At 38.6% G+C, this 20980-nt stretch overlaps 2 protein-coding genes across 3 annotated transcripts; one reads left to right on the forward strand and one right to left on the reverse strand.

Annotated features, from left to right (window-relative positions):
* Positions 1-6677: 6677 nt before the first annotated feature.
* On the reverse strand, positions 6678-10728 carry Sac1 (phosphatidylinositol-3-phosphatase SAC1). 2 transcript variants are annotated; one of them, XM_033470683.2, is made up of 9 exons: positions 10537-10728; positions 10380-10462; positions 10184-10275; positions 9762-10102; positions 9571-9682; positions 9150-9496; positions 8694-9071; positions 8377-8544; positions 6678-8309 (listed from the first exon to the last, which is right to left on the reverse strand). In XM_033470683.2, the coding sequence occupies exons 2-9, from the start codon at positions 10415-10417 to the stop codon at positions 8031-8033; spliced, it is 1755 nt and encodes a 584-aa protein (XP_033326574.1). In that variant the 5' UTR covers positions 10418-10462; positions 10537-10728; the 3' UTR covers positions 6678-8030. The 2 variants fall into 2 exon arrangements, with proteins under 2 accessions (XP_033326574.1, XP_033326575.1); XM_033470684.2 differs by having other exon boundaries at positions 9762-9997; positions 10052-10102; positions 10380-10728.
* A 1246-nt stretch (positions 10729-11974) lies between these two features.
* On the forward strand, positions 11975-17557 carry LOC117220524 (uncharacterized). The gene is made up of 3 exons (XM_076528590.1): positions 11975-12023; positions 12729-13042; positions 15530-17557. The coding sequence occupies exons 1-3, from the start codon at positions 11985-11987 to the stop codon at positions 16023-16025; spliced, it is 849 nt and encodes a 282-aa protein (XP_076384705.1). The 5' UTR covers positions 11975-11984; the 3' UTR covers positions 16026-17557.
* The last annotated feature ends 3423 nt before the right edge of the window (positions 17558-20980 follow it).

A 20980-nucleotide genomic window follows, 5' to 3' on the forward strand; every position in this document is an offset into this window, starting at 1 on the left:
AAAATGCATTTGACTAATTTCGAACATCTTTTATAACCTAAAACATCTTTTATCAACCTGAAACACATTTTCAAAGTCGACAGGATACAGAGGAACGATTTATTAGAATAAATGCAACGTTCATACACATGACGATATTAATTGATGTTAATGTTGCTAGTTAAATGTACAATATATGTGATTGTATTTGTGCGATTTTGTTCATTTAAAATGAAACAACAGGTCCCTCAAAATAGACCTAACACTTCTATCGTCATCTTAACCCTCATTTTTATTCGATACACGTGAAATTGGATGTGTGTGCTTATAAGAGACTTCTATTTTATTGGACAATTTATCGCATACAGATGGATTTAATAATGTGAACATTCTTTTGAAAATGGTGTAGCAATTTTTAGCGTCGCCTTTTAGAGTCGCCACACGAGTGCAAAGGGTTAAAAATCAGAGCTTGCGTCTGCAATTTTTGTAGCACGTTTCTGCAACAATTCGTCGACGAAACTAACGTGTTCAATAATTTCAACCCCTCGTTGCGGCTCTTATATCCGTCTTTTTGTCGCAAAATGTACCATGAGCGTCCTAAAACGTCTACAAAATTACCATCGTCGCCGTTGTCATCAAATTGTGTCATCGAAACTGCTGAAACAGCCGCAAAAATCTTTCAACGAAGCTGCTCTAACAGCACAGGCTCGGTAGCTCAGTCTTCGAAAAACTGAACAACCCCAACAAGAGCCGTTCGAACGAAACAATACAAATTTCCGGCACTCGTGCGTCGCGTACCCTGACGCGCATCCTCGCCCCTAATTGATTCCAGCGAAAGGGCCGGTGCATCGGATATCCCGCGAGAAGAGCACCAGACGCGGGTGAAGCTCGTCGCGTCCGAAAGTTATTAACGCGAAGTGGAAGAGTGGATTCTCCGGCTGGAACGAGTTCGTCCGCTTTTATGCGCGTCACCCTTTCTTGGGGGACGGTCGCGAAGACACTTGCACGGAGGGGCAGTAAAAGAAACGCGGGCGCGAAGGGCGGCGATGGAAAACAGGGACGAAAGAGGGACGGGGGGTGGGGAACAGTGGAAAACAGGACGGAGAAGGTCGGCCATAACGGCGAATGGAACAGCAGCATAAAACGTCGCGAGGAAGGCGCGTTGGTCTCCCGCAATTTCCTCGGGATCGACGAACCTACCCCCGACCGGCTTATTAACTTTTATGAGAGGGGACCGGGGACGAGTGAGAAAAGGACTCCCTCGCTCTCTTTCGCTCTCTCTCCGGTCTCTCCTCGTGCAGAAGAAAAAAGGAAGCGGCGACGCGTCGTTTGCAGCTCGCGAAAATATTCGCGAGCCACCCCTCCGTGCCGAACGCGAGGGTGGTTTTAATTCCTCGGCGCTCGCGTAATCCATCCTGTTATTTGTCCAAGGCTTTCCGAGGGGAAATGTCAATATGCCGTCAGCATATTCTCAAAATAATTACCAGCGATGGCAATTATATTCATATATGTATAATGACGCGGATCGGGGGGGGGGGGGGACACGGATCCACCGTAATTAAGCGACTTCGGGGCTACTCGTGTCACGATCCGCGCGAATGCCACCGAGTTTACACTGCGGGGGACTTTTCAACCCTCGTTACACGAGTCAATTTTATGCGGCTTTTGCCGGATGCGGGGATCCGGCCCGGGCATCGTTCCATTGCTTGTGAAAAGACCGCGGATTTTGTGCAGAAATTTGAAGCGCTGGAAATATTCGGATGATTCGAAACTGTTAATGCGTCGCTTTCAATTCTGTAGAAATGATTCGAGGGATGAAGAACTTTTTATTTGGCTTTTCGTCTGCTGTTGTCAGACAACTTTGCGAGGCTTCGCAATGTTCTTCAATGGATTTTGTAAGTCCAGAATGGGGTGATGTATTCGTCAATGATTTTAGTGAGTTTAAAATAGTCGAACAATGTTCTTTAATGATTTTAGTAAGTTGTAGATAGTCTATTAATGTTCTTTAATGATTTTACTATGTCGAAGATAGTCCAACAATGTTCGTAAATTATTTAAGTGAGTCTAAAATAGTCTAACAATGTTCTTAAATGATTTTACTATGCCGAAGATAGGCCAACAATGTTCGTAAATTATTTAAGTGAGTCTAAAATAGTCCAATAATGTTCTTAAATAATTTTAGTAAGTCGAAGATAGGCCAACAATGTTCTTAAATGATCTAAGTGAGTCTAAAATAGTCTTACAATGTTCTTAAATGATTTCAGTAAGTCGAAGATAGTCTAACAATATCCTTAAATGATTTTAGTAAGTCGAAAATAGTCCAACAATGTTCTTAAATGATTTTAGTAAGTCGAAGACAGTCCAACAATGTTCTTAAATGATTTTAGTAAGTCGAAGATAGTCTACCAATGTTCTTCAATGATCTTAGTAAGTCAAAGATAGTTTAACAATGTCCTTAAATGATTTTATAAATCGAGAACAGTGTAACTTGTTCGTCAATGTTTTTTACAAGTCGAAAATTCTACCTCAATCACAACAAACTGGTATCGAACAACAGTTTATTTGTTCAGAATTTCAACGAATTTTACCATAATATTCCTCTCAAGTATCAAAACTGAATAAATTCGTAAATACATTTTCACAATCTCAATAATCTTAAATTAATCAATTTCGGAGCCGTCAATTTAACGGGTCCCGTAAGCTTAGTATTAACAACCCTAATAGTCTGCAAACATCCCAACAATACACCTAAATCCTTCCACCATTTTTCCTATTTTGTAATCAGCCAACTCCAGCTCGTCATAAACGCATGAAATCTTGAATCTAATCATAATCACAAAAGCCTTGTATCTCCCTTCAAATTTCGCGAAAACGATTACCCTAACTTTTATACCGCATAAACATTAACAAACATCTATTCGACACTGTAATCACCTAATTATCACAAAGACAACGAAACTTGTATGGAACAGTTGTCCAGAAAACCGGCTGAAAACACCGCGAGAGGTGGACTCGAGGGGGCGAAGCAACGCGGCAAGGAAAGACGAAGGGAATAAGGGAAAGTCGAAAGGGCGGTAGATAAAGGGAGAAGGGAAAATGGGGAAATGGAGAGGGTTGTGCCGAGAGGTCCGTGAGACGTATGACTCTCGAGGGAAATTTAGGTGCGACCTCCATGTATCACGGAACCTGCCGTAAGTAGGTACGTAACCGACGTACGTATACCGCATACGTGCGCGATCCTACACGTACGCTTGTACACGCGCGAAGATCGAGCGCAATTCACGCCTAAACTCAACGAGGACCGCACACCGATCGGGAAATCGGCGGTTGCTGCACGCAAACCCGATATTCGGGATTTACCTTGACGCGAGCCGTCGATTCGCATGCTGCATAGTCGGCGCATACGTCTTTGTTGCACCGCTGCTCTGCAATCTCATTAGGAGCCGATCAAGCAGATTAACTCCGCCCTGTTATCTGGGTCATTTTAATACCGTGACGATCGTACGGTATTTCTTCGCCTAATCGGGGACTTTTTGTAAGCAAAGGATTTCTTGCTGGCAAAGGGGGTAGTTTTATTTAGGATGAATTTTAGTGGCTTAGGAAACGAAGACGCGACTTCTAAACAGCAGTTAGATGCACTTAGTGTTAATTAACGATTAGTTCGAAAAATTTCGAACACTTAAAGTGCTTTCGAAGAATTCATCAGAGGCACAGAGTTCGTATAAAAAGCGATGGATGTACTCGCTCCTCATTGGATGTATTACTGTGCCCTTTTTTGCGAGATCAGCATTTTCTGATGCCATTCCAAGAAGCACGAGTCGAATAGTAATTCATTTCTACTTGTTTTACATTATTTTATATTATATTATTATATATATTATATATTAATATATATATATATATAATATTATTAATATTATACTATTTATAATATATATATAGTATTATATACTGTATATATATTATATTATATATTATTTTATATTATATAATGTATATATAATTTTATTTTATATTATATATTAATTTATATTCTCTGTTTTATATTTCGTGCATATCCATAGCGTAAAAAATGCACAGCGATTCAATCAGGTGATCGTAGAAGGGTGGTTAATGGATCGCGCACTAAATTATGAAGAAGAAAATTAAAATAGTATTTCCTCTCGAAAATTTTACAAGTTCGAAAGTTTTTACGGACATCGAAAAATTATATTCGTTACTGGAATAATCATAGGTTCGAAGTTTCCACTTTACAGCATCTGAAAACTTCGTGTATAATTTTCGTCGCAGTCTTATTGAACTTTCGACGAAAAGTGCGCCAGCATTAAAAGAACCAAATTAAACTAAGAACCGGGAAACGGTAGCCTGTGTTCCGACAGGCTATGATTCACGGTTAAATCTTTACGAAGAGCACTGTAAAAAAAACCAGAAATATTTTCAAGAGAGCATTTTCAAGCTACGAAATCTAAACGTACGAAATAAATTAACAACACTTTCTATTTGTTATTATCTTGCGTCGTATTCGCGAAAATCAGTGCGCAGAAAATTCTGCTGAATTCATTAATGACTCCAACGTATCGTTAAATGATTAAGGGTAGTTCTGTGAACGTAAAAGCTACAAATACTCCGTATAAAATTCAAAGTGAATTCGATGAGAAATTTTGGAACAAAAACTCGAACGATTTAAAAAATCGATATAAATATTTTAATTAGTAAGCGTTAGGTTGCAAAATGTTACGTTACCAGGCGCAGTGTCTCCAGCGCGAGCAGCTGACCAAGTTCAAGAACTCGAACGTCCCCGGATAGCCTTCCGAACTAATTAGCCCAGTTCCAATGACAACTCCGTGGCCCGCAAAATACACTAATCTCTGAAGATTCAGTGGAAACTCTAGGCAGATGTAGCCGTTCTGAATCGATGAACAAACACACACACACACACACACACACACACACACACAAACACACATTCGGCGAGAAGATGCGTCCCGTACAATCGTGTTTCCCGACGGACTTTTAATGCCGTTGATAAAAAGGATCACGGATCGTCGCATCCGTCGCCGGCTTCTCGTTTATTCCTATTGACAGGACGGGGAAAGGAAAACAGCCGGCCGACGTCATTTCCGAACCGAGGTAAAACTTCCCGTGGCTTTGAGCCTTTGACAAACGGCCGCCCGTAATTGGGTTCGTTTTATAAAGTTCCAACGAAACGTGGAGCTTTCTGCTATTAATTGGAGATGGTAAGCGGCCCGGTGCCACAGCGACGCCAGTGCAGACTCGGGATCGATGAGGGTGATTAATTTGATTCAATTACAAACCGGCAGCGGATTCGGGGCATCGATTTTATTACCATTTCTCTTGCCATCGGGATCTTCTGGTTCGACGTTCCAAAGAAAAGGACAAAAAGGACAGGTGCCGGCCAGAAGTTCACTTTATCGTTTCCCCCTTCTGGTTTGTTCGGGAATTCTATTCAACCCCGCACCCCCCCCCCTTCGAAGGGGTTTTTCAAGAGTGCTCTTGATAGTCGCCGAGTGTACTCTCGTGCTTCTGACGCAGACGGATCTTAGTATTATTTCTAGGAAAAATAGAGCCACCCCAGGCAACATCGATTATGATCCAAACAGAAAATTCGAGCAATTATTAGAGCGTGGATTTTTATGTGGAGGAGCAGAATTATCTGCATCGATTACACAGCAGCTAGTCACCAAGTTTTCTTCTACTTTTGACAATCTTAATAAGTTCAGAATATTCAGACATTCTGATATTCTGAAGATTTTCCTACTGTGTTCTGTATTTCTTCTTCTTGTTTTTGTTATAAATACATAAAATCCGCGCGGTCTAGTAATTATCTGTTATAGACACAGTTCACGAAACAGTTGCCCGAGCGAAGGATTTAAAAATGTAAAAAGGTTTGAAAATTTCTTCAATCAAAACAGAGATCATGTTACACCATTAAAAAGGCATTCTAATATAGTTTCCATTATATACTGAAACTATAAGATAACTGGACGTTATTCAATTTATATAATATTATTTGTATAAATACTATTAATTACTAATATTTATATAAATACTATTTTACATCTACAAATTCTCCATTCAATACCAATATGCAATTTTCTCTGAAACACTTTCTTATTAAACTATCAGAAACAAAACTCCAGTATCGTGGCGACTGATTCATAAACCACCCTGTACATCTATTTTTATGACACAATTATCAACAAAGAATTATTTATAAAAAGATACACATTCCTTAACTATAAACAGTCCCAAACTATATAAACAGCCCTAAATGTTCCAAATAGGACTGCTTAACAGTTTCTTAAAAAAGAAAAGAAAGATTACAACAACCACCTATTTACAACATCCTAAACCAGGCACAGCCCTGAATTAACAGTCTACATCCCCGTATCGAAACCCAAAGGGCTTATGTTTTCCCTGTATTCCGTGAGCACTGCGGAAGAGGTAAATTGAACTCCAAAGCAAACAGAGACCCGTCTGTAGCTGAACGTAAACAACAATCCCCTAATTGCTACTGAATACATCGAATGGGTACGGACGGGAAAGCGAACGGATGGCACCTTTAATTAATAATTAAACGAGCGGGAACGACGCCATCCGAGCGGATCGTAGACTATCATCTAGAATCTACCGGTCGTTCACCATCTAGAAGCGCAGGAAACCAAGCCAACACTCGCTTGTAAGAGAGAAAACACGAATTTTATTGGTGTATATGAATTATCAACTGAACAAGTTATCTTACTGTTAGTACGAAAGATTGCTTCTTAATTGTTAAAAAATATTTCTTCGCTAGAACGTTCACCTATATATCTTTCGTTTACACCTAGACGGATTAATCGGAATTTGAAATTCATAACCGCTACATGCTTTTAAACAGAGTTCAACAAGTACAACGCGCTTCGGTTCTCGACGTTCGCACCTTCTCGTTTCGTTCTTCCTTTTTTTTCTTTCTCGTTAGATACAATTCGATAATCTGACTAGGTCTCCCTCACGAATCACCGGCGATCTGCGGGATCGCATTACTTTCTAACAAAAACTTGCTCTTCATCGACGCGGATCGGTACTCGTTTTTACTAGTTCCCTCTCGCGATACACTTCGTTTTACATTGTAAATATGTGGACTCTCCGTACCGTCGGACACACACGTCTGCGCGATGTTCAACCGCGTAAATTCCTTAACGCGGCTAAGCGAATAATACCACAAGCGTCGAACGTATCTCTCTATTCGGATAAATGTTTGGCCGGGACATAGTCGGATCTTTTGCAACACTTTACAAACGTCGTCTCTCGTTGAATGAGAAAACGAGCTACCTTCGAAAATTATATATTACTCTACTTAACATGGGAACGCGCGAGTTTCAACAATCAATTGGTAAAGTCGACTACGATTTTAAATCTATGTACAATCAATAAAAACGTTACTTCCCCCTATTACCACTGTAGGATGCGAGGTATCGGAAGACCGAGTGTAAGAGAGACAGGGAGTGTGTTAGAGAGACGGAGTGTATATAAGAGATATATATATATAAAGAGAGTCTGAGTGAAAAAGGTGCAGAATGTGTGTGTGTGAGAGAGAAAAGGTATGAGGTGCGATACGTTTGAGTTAGTGTGAGCGAAGACACGTGGCTGAGCGGTGCGTTTGGGAAGCATGTGTCGCGTGTCTGAGGTGTCGCATGTTTCAATCCACCTGCGAAAGCTACGCGGCGTGCCCGAGAATCTATCTATGTATATAAGAGTGCCTTGCAGAATCAATTGTTTTGTTGTCGAGAATTATATCGCACTTATTTCACTAACGCGATCCCAGCTAGACTATAAAATCCTACACCACTTAAAACGATCGATTTCAATTCTTTTAGAACGGAAAATGCAACACGTATGTGCAACACCGGGACTCGGTAAATTATTACGATCACCGAAAACTAAATAAAAGATTAACCCCTAACACCTAAAAAGAGGCAATAACAAAATATCTCTATATTAGCTTAGATTAAAATCGTTGCACAACGTGCGACAACTTAGTGCTAAAATGTCTAAAGCAGCTTAGGTTTATCCACGTATTGCTTGCCATGGTGAATGATGGTAGTGAACGTACCGCCCACCATGGCAGCCCAGAATAGCATGTATAATAAAATTTCCGTGGTGTATCTTGAAGGGAGAATTATGTGAGCAACTAGCATCGATGATGCTACAAGGAGCACCAACGGGAACGTGACGTAACGCCAATTTCTTTCAGACTCCAAAGGACACTCAACCGACGTACACTCCCCGTCCTGGACAATGTAACGACCCAAGAATAAATCCAAGGAATCCTATAAAATTCGCCAAATAGAAATCATCCTTTCTCCTAAGCGAGCTCACTAAAATTGCTCTATGTACCTGTCTATAACCATCGGTAAAGTTATTTTTGTAATATCTTGTCAAAGAATTTATACCGTCCTTCATGGCGCCCAATTTAGTACGTTTACCAGTACGCGTGAAGTCTGTCTTCAGTGCACCGGTACCCGAGTACTGAACGCTTATCACGTCTGCATTATCAGCCCAAATCTGTAAATAATACATTCAAGCTGCAAGTTACAATAGAAAGCGATGAACCCTCCGTGGTATTAAGCGACTACTCTCCGGTTTCAATTTTATGCTGTACATTTCAAAAAGAATTCTCTAAGTTTCAGCCGTTAAGGAACTATAATTATTACCCGTTTGAAATGGTTCTCAACGCTAGGATGATCTTCGATTTTCCTAAGGATTTCTAACCTCGACAGTGCGTCATTGAGAACCTTTTTCGCTATCAAGCTTTGAACAACGTTAGTTCTATCGAGGCAGTCGATACAGTTTGTACGAAAAACGCCGTCTTGCGCAGCCAATAACGTTCCATCGGATAAGAGGAAGAAATAACCCATCTGTTCCAATTCAGGAGTCAATCTGTCGAGTAGAACATTTAATCGGTCCCATCTGAGCCGCCGGCATTCAGCATGAAAATCAAAACTTTCATAGTGAACGTTTTGATTATTAATTTGATGGACTATGTTCTGATAAGCTTTTTCCAGCGAAGCTTCTGGACCATGATGATCAATCTATGTAACAAGTACTATTTATTTCGACCGCTAGCGTCGAGTAGAGAAATTGTTTTGCGAACGAAAACGATGACTTACCAAATTGATCAAGATCTGCTTGCCATAGTGGAATATTTGAGTTTCTAAATGCCGAGCACAAGCAGTTTGATGATCCTCGTGGTTGCTCAATTGTGGCTTAGGTTTGTATTTTAAATTCGGTGCCTGATACCAGAACAAAGGTATCGAGCCGCGTGTTTGTACAAAAGATATGCGATGTCCGTTGTATTCGATCAATTGTTCCGTTTCTACATAGTTAGAAACATTACCCGTAGAATCTATACCACGCGAGAATAGTCGTGTTCCTGCACGGTGTACGTTTCGTCTAGACACGATGCCCAAATTAAACGATGTACTACCAGTAACAGTAATAGTGTTTAATGATACAACTATAGAAATGTTAAGAAAAATACAGATATCTATCTATATAGAAATACAAATATATATTCATATTTAAGGATACATCCATGTATAATTGGCAGGCAAAACTTGTACTGCTCTGGTCTAGAAGTTAGATCTTGCATAAGATAAGTGTTCCATACAAATCTAAGATCTGCTCTATCGTGAAGCGGCATCTACAGAATAGAAAAACAACGCGCATCCTTTACCAATTAAGAACAATCGCCAGATATTAACTGAATTAAGAATAGCTACCTCTAAGAACTCTGGTGGCGTATTATGAAGTCTTTGCATCGTATGACTGAGATCATATGTATAACTAAAATAGAAGTGCGGTGTGTTCAATACGGACTTGATCATTTCTAAATATGTGGAATTATTTTGCAATTGCTTTTCGCTCAGATGCAACGAAGACTTTGTGTACGGTATAACTTCTGTTGCAACTATTTTATAGATTTGGTGGCCTGCTATAGTTCCGATCTCCATAGCTTCTGTAATTATTATAAGATAACGACATGCTAGCAGCCTTATAGTTCCTATTATACCCCATATTTTCCTACGGCTCGCAGTCGATGGAATTTGACTGGCCGTACCAGCTGGAATGAAAAGGATTTTCTTTACAAAACCTAATAATTAACACTTGCCAAACAATAATTCCTAGCTAGAACAATAATTACCTTGAGTATAAATTTGCTGACTCACTCTATCGACTACAAGGAGCACTTTAGTTCCAACGGGCTCTACATAGAACTTCTCAGGCGTTACATATCTGGAAAAAGAGCATAAATTATGAATGGAGATAAGACAGCAGACTGTCTATGAACAAACTGAAATGATCATGTGGAACGCCTGTAAAGTGTACGAGATACTTACAAATACAGTTTATCGTACACGTCTGTGTATAACTTCATGATGCCACTCAAGAATCTTGACGACGTGTTATACAAGAATATAAACTTGCAAAAAACAAAATGTAATGACAGAGAGAAACTAAACTACAGTGTCCATAAAAATCGTAGAATGTACATACGTATGCTGTAGATCACGATGCGAACGTAGCTACGCATATGTCGTCAAACTGTCGTCAACTAAATATATGAATCGGCATGATCGAAATCTGTCAAAATCGGAGTAACCTCCGTGCAAATCGGATTTGCAATTTTCCTTCGCGGCACGACGTACTGTACTGTATTACACGGTGCTGCTACTGCACAAGTGCAGTAGATGTTCAACTCATAGATTCTATGCCAGCCAATAGTCCATCAGCGCCCTCTCGAAGGCGCCATCTATAAAATAAATCCTATTGTATCGTCAACTGTTCTCGCTAATAACAATTGAATATTAATTGAACTTACCGGTAAAAAATGGCTCGTCAACGGTGTATGTAATGTGAGTAAGGAATCAATTCCGGTGATTTTAATTACAGTTTTATTTTTGAAAAATCGAAAACACAGACTTAGGATTCGTACAATATATAATATAATTAATATTGTACGCTATAATTGTGTTGACTGCTGAAAGAATTAACACGAGAATATTATAAACAAATTGTATAAAGCTACATTACCGATTCAGTAAAAAATACTGTGATGTGATCTCGTCATCCGGCAATGATGTTTTAAATTTAGCAACCTCGGGTACATAGTTTTCTGTGTTGCAGTCAGACATAGTTCATCGATTGACCGTTCCATTTAGAAAGAGGTCGCTTTCTGCGCTGTAGATAATTCACTTGATTTAATAGCAAGAATGAACTATACTTTCACTAGCAGGATTTCTATACCTCCTCTTTTTATTCCATACCTATTCTATATACAATTCTATGTAATATATTAAATATAATTTAATGGAATTAAATAGTACATGATGAATGTAGCTGCCTTCTGCAACTACATGTTAAATTGCTATAGCACATTGATTAGCAATTATTAATATACTCTGAAGAATACATCTTACAATACAATTCAGTATTTTTTCATTAAAAAAAATCAAAAACTTTGAAATAGTACACAAAATTATTTGGGTCTTAGCGAGTCGATTTGTTTGGTAAATTATTTCAAGGTAAAAAACTCGCGATCTTCCAAGATAGAAACATTGTTCTTCGGTTTAAAAATTGTTCATTCTTTCCACGTCAAAAAAGTAAACGAAATTAATGTACCGATATTTTTGTTCCTCGAATAAGCTGACAAGGTTCCAAGGAACAATCGACAGTCGTCAGTTCGTAGACAGCGCGTTATGCTGTGGAATTCTTTTTTAATAAACAACCAACCAAAGTTGAAAATAATGACGAACAGAATTTGATTGTACAAAGGAAAGAGAAAGCAGAGAAATCTTTCATATGCAGATAGGTACGGGGACTTACACGATGTGCACATTTCCTGTCATTGACAAGACTAAGCTCTTAGGATGGGTAGTGCTCGAGCATATAAAGGGAACGCCGATTCTACGCCGCCGACTTAGTTCTTCGGAAAACTTACCGCAATGTGGTCCGACATCACGAAAAGCATTTTCTTTTTTCCGGTGATGTATTATTTTCTAATATTTCTTTTTTTATACGTAAATTAGTATTTCGTTCAAAATAGGGGTGCACTGACGAATAAAGATTATGTTTATTGTATGTTGCCTGCACTTATGAAATAAATATTATTATATTTCTTTGTTATACAACGAATTAATAGTCAATGAATTTTATTGAAAAACAATACATAAAAATCCAAAGTCTTTTAAATGAATTTTAAGGAACAGAAATTCAATAATCCTTCGTTCGATCGTTCGAGTAAGTTGAAGGAAAAATAACCGCATAAAATCCTCTGTCTAATTAATAATAAAGATATTTCGATTTATTTATAAAATGTTCTATAATGATTTATCTATTTTCATACGTCATTTTACAAAAATTCGATTTAAAGATAAATATCCTTCGTCGACTATAAAAGATCATTTGAAAAAGAAAATAAAAATACGGTAAATTCTCTCCGATTGTTTCTCAGCTTAATAAACAAAAAAATTAACAATTAGGGAGAAGGAGATGCGATTATTCCGAAATTGTCAATTATTGTTTACAAGCTGAGGGACAATTAGACACAACCTTGACATAACCTCGACATTTGGAGAGAATTTACTTAAACCCCGCTAATTAATTCGGCTAACGGCCGAATCGCCGTTATTTTTCGGATCGAAGATTTTCGATACGAAAGTTAAACGTTAAACGTTCGCCTAATTCAGCTCAGCCTCGCATGCTTGGCCAGCGGTATACTTACAACGCAAGTGCTTCGGGATTTTCAACCGGGGACGAGTTTGCAGTATCCGCCCCTCAGTTACCTCCCGACCACAAACATCGTACCCCCGAAACTTTCGCAGCATGCTGTTTTCGTTAATCAAGCTTTGGACAATGGCCTGGAAGACGTTGCAGCAGCACCAACTAGAGGATTCCTTGAAGGACAAACGCAAGGAGGACATTCGTACCTGAAACCGTTATCGATCGACCTCAAAGCACCTTTCAAAGGCCAGCAGATTAAATTAATCGCGGACAAGCAAAGGTACGAATTTACATCTTAAGTATTCCATTCAAAAAGTATGTCGAGCGTTCTATTCTTTCTCTCAATTGTTACTCCCTTCAAAGTATCATCCGTATATATGTATTATACGGTTATTCAGATTCTTTTTCCCGTAGACGGTGGGTCAAAAATGTATTTGCACGTTCAATTCTTTTCGAGACTGCGGATTTCACGCTTAAAATGACTGAATCGAGATGGGAGAAATGGTGAAATGATCATTCCTGACACCTTGTATAATTTTTTTTTCTGTGTACAATGATTGGAACCTGTGAAATAATAAGGAATTTTATATTTATCGTAGAACCGTTTCTATATTTGTTTAAATGTTAAGCCTACGTACACATCATTATTTACAATAAATGTATTATTAAATTATATATAATTATATATATATATATATTATTATATATACTATTATACATATAATTATATATATATATTATTATTATATATAATTATATATATATTATTATATATATTATTATTGTATATAATTATATATAAAACATTGCTAAAAATGTAAGGGTCGCATAAGCCAATGGTTGAACGTCATGCGCACAGAACGCATCAAAATTTATAGTTTGATTAAAATATAAATAATAGTACAGGAAAGTCTGATACTAAAAGGTTTCTAAATTTCTTAATAAAATAATTTCAATCGTCTTAAAATATCAAATTTCATAGCGAAATACTCCCCTAATCTCACGCGTGTGCAATGTTTAAAAAATGTCATACTTGTCAGCACTGCAGGTAATAAATTTGCTAAAAGTAGATATACATATGTACACGCTATATGTACAGCTTTTGCTTGGTACGTGACTGTAGCGCTTCTTCGCGATTTATCCAACTTACGTTTCTGTTGGCCGGGTTGACGCCATTTAGGCGGGTTTCTTATTTTCAGCAATTTCTCTTACCGAACAAAACCAGAATTGTTCTACTTTTTGAATTCCGTCTTGTTTTAACGCTCGGACTCGGTAAAAATAGAACCGAGTATGATTACGATCATTTTCCATTTTATTTGTCAATAGTTCTCAATAAAGTTTCTAAGTTACTCCTTCGAGATGAAATAATTTTTATTAAAATTTATTAAAATTGGTACGCGATCGAAATGTTTAGTGCGACTAAATAATTTACCAAGCAGCTTTCGACTGCAAATTATAGACTTCCGGTAAAAATAATAATAAATTCGATAATGCGTTAATGTTTAGAAACATTTTCCAAGATGGCGATCGCTCGCAACCAACGGTCAGGTTCGTATACGATACACGTCCTTATAAATTCAATTTAAATTTTTACGACGCTAAGCTATACGATGCCCCGCCTTAAATCAGCCACCGAAATTTATTCAGACCTCGCTCCATTTCTTTCATGTTTTCCATCGGCGCCGAAGCGTGCAATCTCGATGGACTTCAAATACATAACTTCAAATCCGTAATGGCGCCGAATTATTCATCTGTGAACTTCTCGAAGTCCGAAATCAAAATTATTCTGCTTATTAATTTAAATCGGGGCTTCTTCAATCCTTCGCGATTCAGATGCCATAAAAAGATCGACGATTTCAACGGAAACACCATCGAGATGCTATTCAAACATTTACGCGATAATTCTTCGGATTAATAGATTAATTTATATTTGAAAAAGAAAATAACTGTTCCATGACATTTATGAATCAACAAATTATTTGCAACGACATAGTTTGGAAAATCCTTTCGAGGCTGTTATTTCAAAGGAAATTATGCAGAGCTCGATCATTATAAATGTCTATAATCAAGCTTCCGCCAGCTAATGAGTGAAAAAATGTTCACTTTCTGAGGGTTAAGGTGACTAAGTTAGGTGACTCACCCTATAATAGTCACGCAACACTTTGCCCGCGATATCGGCAAAGGAATCAATTCAATGTACGAGATTTGCAGAGCGACTGAAAGTGTGTTCGAAAATATCCTTGCACTTTTTATTCAATTACGAGACCGATCTTCTGTTTTCGGACACGTTTACCGCGTGTTTTTTATACAGTGAAAGTGTTCGAACCGGATTGAAAAACGGCATAACTTCGTCAAAATTGGATCAATAGACTCGAATATTTTTAAGATATTCAAAGGACTAGTCCACGAGACAATATGTAATAATTTTCTGAAAAAACACATTGTTTATCTCATGATAAAAATTCCGATCACTCGATCGAATCAGCAAACATTTCCTCCGCTTTGGGCGTTCGAGCACAAATCGTTCAAGTTTCCAACGCGTCTGCCTCGATCCGAATCACTCAGCACGCTCTAAAATCCTCGTTTAAGCAAATAGAATGTAAAATAATTCCGCGAAACACATCCGCGACGCTTTCACGTGATGAACATCCCGCCCGAAGTTTCCCCGGCCGCGCTGCAGCTAATTACGAAAGTGCGCGTCCCGTCTAATTTCTCCTCGTAGGTCCCCGTGTTTCTGCATTTGATACGACACGTTTCACGGTTCAAGGTCGCTTAAGGAGACGCAACGGGGCCAGGGAACGCCGCCGGCGAGGATCCATCATGGATCGGGATCGGCCGGTGTGCCCGGGGCTCGGGCAGAGGTCGAACATCATCCCCAACCGCCCCGGCGGACGTCGTCGTATCAAGTCGTAGAAGAGCGCGATGAATACCGAACGGACAATCCGGATCATGCCCGATTGCCCTATCGTTCGAACGTCCCGACGTCGGAGCCCCATCGTAATTCGCAAGACATAACGGCGGCCATCAAAGCCCTCGATCACTTCCTGACCGGGGTTCTGAACGGCGACAGTTATAACAGCGGGCTACATCCACCGCCCAGTCCTGTTCTTGCCCTGGTCCTATCACGATACGGGCGATATGTGCTCGGCGCACGGAATCCACGGATCTATGCACACATGGCTGTCAACAACATACACAACAACAGACCTTTCGGTAGCTATAAGGTGGAGTCGGAGCAGGAGCCGAGTTATAGACGGAGGTAATGTCCCGGAGGTGTTCAATCGCATGGACGCGTTCCCGCCGCCGCCGTTTTTGATTCTGTTCGGTTAGCGTCGGGTGCAGAGATCGGCTGTTTCTCGATGATTTTAGATGAGAAGAGTATTGTTGTAGAGACGAGGTCTTTTTGATTGATTCTGTGCAATTGATAGTGGGAAAGAGGTGAGGTCTTCTTGAAGGACGTTGAACGAACGATATTGTTGCGGAGATGCGAGGTCTTTCTGAATAATTCTGTGGAAATAGTATTGGTAAAGAGATGAGAGCTTTCTGAATAATTTTGTAGAAACAATATTGGTAAAAAGGTGAGGATTTTGTACAAGCAATATTGTTATAGAGATGAGGTTTTTTGGATGATTTTATACAAACTATGCTGAAATAAAAATGTGGTCTTTCTGAATGATGTTGAACATACAATATTGTTATAAACATGTGAGGTCATCCTGAATAATTTTGTACAAACAATATTGGTAAAGAGATGAGGTCTTTCTGAATAATTTTGTACAAGCAATATTGTTATAGAGATGAGGTTCTTCTGAATGATTTTATGCAAACAATACTGAAATAAAAATGAGGTCTTTCTGAATGATGTTGAACAAACAATATTGTTATAAACATGTGAGGTCATCCTGAATAATTTTGTACAAACAATATTGGTAAAGAGATGAGGTCTTCCTGAATAATTTTGTACATCAATATTGTTATAGAGATGAGGTTTTTCTGAATGATTTTATGCAAATAATACTGAAGTAAAAATGAGGTCTTTCTGAATGATGTTGAACAAATAATATCGTTATAAACATGTGAGGTCTTTCTGAATAATTTTGTAGAAACAATATTGGTAAGGAGATGAGGTCTTTCCGAATAATTTTGTACATCAATATTGTTATAGAGATGAGGTTTTTCTGAATGATTTTATGCAAACAATACTGAAATAAAAATGAGGTCTTTCTAAATAATGTTGAACAAATACTAATGTTATAAACATGTGAGGTCTTTCTGAATAATTTTGTACAAACAATATTGATATACAGATGAGGTGTTTTCTAATAATTTCATACAACAACAAAATAAGTTATAGAGACATTTACCTTTTGAATAGCACCATACAGTAAATTCAGCTGTATAGCATACCAACTGCCGCAACAGTATCGACGGAAAACACATAAAATCGAAAGAAGTTATTTGACACGTTAGCTTCCACCTGCGCTCACATATACACATATGTGCGTGTTCGTGTGTGTGTATGATATGTGGCATTGCGATTTAGTATCGCGCATAAAGATAGTCAAACTCGTTTTACGTACAACGTTATCAAAAGTCATAGCGTGTAACGTCCGCAAATCTTTTTCGTTAAATTGATGGAACAATTCGTAAACGAAGCGTATTGTTTTCAATAAAACAATGTAGCAACAAATGTTTGAACGACGTAATAGTAGAAACGATAATATTTGTCACAGTGATTGCTTTCGTAATATTTTTATAGCTTGCAGGTGTTAAAATAAAAGTTTGGCTTAATTAATCGTATCGTGAATTATATCGAGCTTCACTCAAAGCGATAATTATTCCTCTATTCGAGTGAAGCAGCTTTTAACACTTGATTTGTCACAGCCGGCACGTAGATCGGAATTTTATTCCGGGCAGCGGTTCGAATCGCGTTGAACGTGATCGTAAAATGCAGAATTTTCGGCTCGATTAATGCGATTCCCAAGCCCCGGCGGATGATCAACGTAATTCGAGAAGAAAGACGAGAGTTATTCATAAGAGGTGGATTTTATGATTTAAAGCAGTTTAATCCTCCTACGGCAAAAGCCGAGTCTTTCCGGCCGATAGTTTATGAGGCTCTGATTCATTGCTCGACACGCGGTACTTTAATCAACGTTTTTGTTTGACCGATTAGCCGGCGACCTTACGAAGCCGGATCCTAAGCGGCTGGACTAGTCGAGGCCATCGGGAACAACACTTTACTTTTAGGTTGTGCCACATTGCCTCCTCTCGACAAAACACGCGACCGCGACGCGTATCGCATGCCCAACAATTGTTCAATTGTTCGCCGAGAATTTCTGATTCCCGGCCGATGATGATAAGACTTGCCTGATCGATTCCACGACGCCGGTAGCAATTTTATTCGCGAACTAATTATGCAACAAATTAGACAGCATCGAGTTAGCAACTCTCATTAACTAGAAATCTAATTATACTTCTTGGATTATTATTTTGGAAATGCAATTAAGTTCGCGTGTAGCACAGCACGTTGGACATTGTTTCGAGAAACTTCTGCTTGATGAAGCGGCGAGATGTAAAGTTCGTTTCACGATATTATGGTTTCCATAGCGAGTTACGCGATGGAGGAATTGCTACTTCCGTTGTCAGCTATTTTATATATTTTATTTCGCATAAATAAAAGAAAAAGAAAAAGAGACTAATTAATCATCATGGACAGTTCATTTTCGGAGATGATCAAGAATACTGTGAACATGAGATATCGAATTACAAGTTCAAACATTGTCATGTAACAATTTCTGAATATTAATTTCTCACATGTTTCGTGAAAATTAATACTCGATAAATCTATCGAGAAAGACTGTGAGAAATAAGATTATAAATGATCCCAAGCGTGGTTACAATAGTTTTGTCGGATGGATCCGCTGTTGAAATACGAGATCCAATTATAAGGAAAGATGGACAACCGTGGATAACTATTACAGCCGAGTGTCCTATTGTCAGCAGATAAGAATGAAACCTGTATAGACAGCAAGCTTTTGTGCGGGACACTAAATCCCAGAAGGTATTTCACTCGATCATTCCCATTCGATAGTTAAATCACGATCTCGGCAATGAATCGGCCGAAAGATTGCCTGCCGTACGATGTTAAGACCGATCAATTACCCGGGGTGGCATTTCGGCTATCCTGATCGTAGAAAACTTTGCCGCGTTTCGTATCCTATTTTAAATTTAATCAATATCGTGCGGATTCACCCTTGAATCAAGGGCAATCGTTCTTGACGCGAAGTTAATTGAAGTTGTTCGAGAAGCCGCTCGAGATATCCCGATTAAGCACTAGCCTGCTCTCATTACATCATCCTATTTCGCTGGAAAGCTCTCCTCCTCTCTGGATACTGTATCAGCTTCCTTTCAATTCATTGTCGTACGAATCGGACGAAAGAATCTAATTGTACAGACCGTCGCAAAATTATCTGTGCCTTCGATCCGTTCACTATTGTTGGCGTAACCAACTTGTCACGAAATTCGCTTTGATCTCGAATATTCGTGATAAGAAATCGGAAACACCTTTTTTAGTTATATATCAGCTATATATCAGCTATATTTAGCTACATATATTAGCTACATTTAGCTATATATGTTTATTCACAAGAATTTACATAAATATAAATTTTGCAAAGTTTATTCTCGCGATGAGTGTAATACGATGCGATATGAAAATGTTTTCTATAACTTTTTATCTCGAATTGTCTAGATCGAATTTTGCGGCAGATTAGTTATGGCAATATTGCGTCAAAATTGACCAAAATTATGTTTTACCTGTATATAATTTTGTGACAAAGGTGTCACAATAGTACTAGCACAAGTTCTGTTCGAAAATTTGTGTTTAATAATTAACTGTCATAAGGTCGTTGTGTGTGTGTGTGTGTCCATGAGAGTCTTCCCTCAGTCTTGTTTTCTCTTTCAGCGTTAACTATACGTGATTACACCTTTATTATGTGCCCAGGTATCTTACGCGACCCACAAAGGAGTCACTTGTCTTCTCATAATGTATATTAACGACCAAAGTGCTTTTTCACCTCATTACATCCTCTTTTCGGAATCATCACTTTCGCAGACTCGTCGGATACACACGGTGGCTCCGAAAAGTATTTCAACACCGAATCCTTGATTTTCAAAGAATTCTCGATATCCAAACGATATTTAAAGAACACGTTGTAATATCTTCGATTCATTAAGATTATTAAAAGTCGAAATATGTTGCAATTTGCTTTTCTCTTCTTTTTCTAACAATTGCCATTTTCAGTGTCTCGCAGTGTTCACTTTTTTAAAAACGAATATTACGAAACGAATATTTCAAATCTTCTCTTCGGTAACAATCCCCTTTGAAATCTTTTCATAGATTATTATAATCCCCTTTCCAATATCGCCGAAGATAATTCCTTGACGAAAGATACAAATTGTTATCGTCGTTCAAAAATATTCGGAAACAAATTCTTCGCTATGAATCACAGACTTCGAAAAAATATTAATATTATTGTGAAATATTGTTCTTACATTACTTAATATTAATTTCCCATTTCCGGTGGAAAGTTTCTTACCTTTTTTATTCTTAAGAAATACAATTTTCCTTGAAAATTTTGCAGACATTGTCTAATTTTCATCACGTCAAAAGAGTTATTTCGCCCACTTTAAAAATTCCGTCGTAAAAGGTGCGAAAATATTAATGCCAGTCGCCGTATGTAACAAAGATTCTATCCCGTTGATAAATAAAGTTATTATTATCATTATAATTATAATTTCTGTATTTTAAAATTAATGTAGAACGTAGACGACGCTCGTCCGCCGTGAAAACCCGCGGCATCCGCCTTAACGCCACTGTTTGCCCTAAACTACTCGCCGCGGAGAAGCTGGTACTCCATAGAACTACCAAAAAGCTCGTCGTGGCGGCAGACATTTCGGCGTTCTTTTCATCGCATCCGTGGCAAGCAGCAGATCGCGACGCAGAATGGAAAGAAGCATCTCGAGATCCCACACGTGACGCGTCCAAGTAGCCACTCGGTTGGTACCCGAGTTCCTTCTCATCGTTGTATGATTCCCGCTCAATTACAACCGAGTAAAAGGTGGTAGAATGAAAGCAGCTGCGGCCGGGGTGGGTTTCGTCCGGTGTTGGCAGCCGGTAACGGTGAAGAGGGCACGATTTTCTTCCGCAGCTGGCGCA

The sequence above is a fragment of the Megalopta genalis genome, chromosome 2 (assembly GCF_051020955.1).
Source record: "Megalopta genalis isolate 19385.01 chromosome 2, iyMegGena1_principal, whole genome shotgun sequence".
In the NCBI taxonomy this organism is placed as follows: Eukaryota; Metazoa; Arthropoda; class Insecta; order Hymenoptera; family Halictidae; genus Megalopta; species Megalopta genalis.

Bases quoted from the DNA above. Each gene is read 5' to 3' on its own strand.
- Sac1 (XM_033470683.2), bottom strand. From the start codon at position 10,417: ATGAAGTTATACACAGACGTGTACGATAAACTGTATTT. The intron at 10,276-10,379 runs GTAAGTATCTCG...CTCTTTTTCCAG, and splicing joins GTGTACGATAAACTGTATTT to ATATGTAACGCCTGAGAAGT. The intron at 8,310-8,376 runs GTACATAGAGCA...CGAATTTTATAG, and splicing joins TTACCGATGGTTATAGACAG to GATTCCTTGGATTTATTCTT.
- LOC117220524 (XM_076528590.1), top strand. From the start codon at position 11,985: ATGTGGTCCGACATCACGAAAAGCATTTTCTTTTTTCCG. The intron at 12,024-12,728 runs GTGATGTATTAT...CGCCTAATTCAG, and splicing joins AAAGCATTTTCTTTTTTCCG to CTCAGCCTCGCATGCTTGGC. The intron at 13,043-15,529 runs GTACGAATTTAC...TCACGGTTCAAG, and splicing joins TTAATCGCGGACAAGCAAAG to GTCGCTTAAGGAGACGCAAC.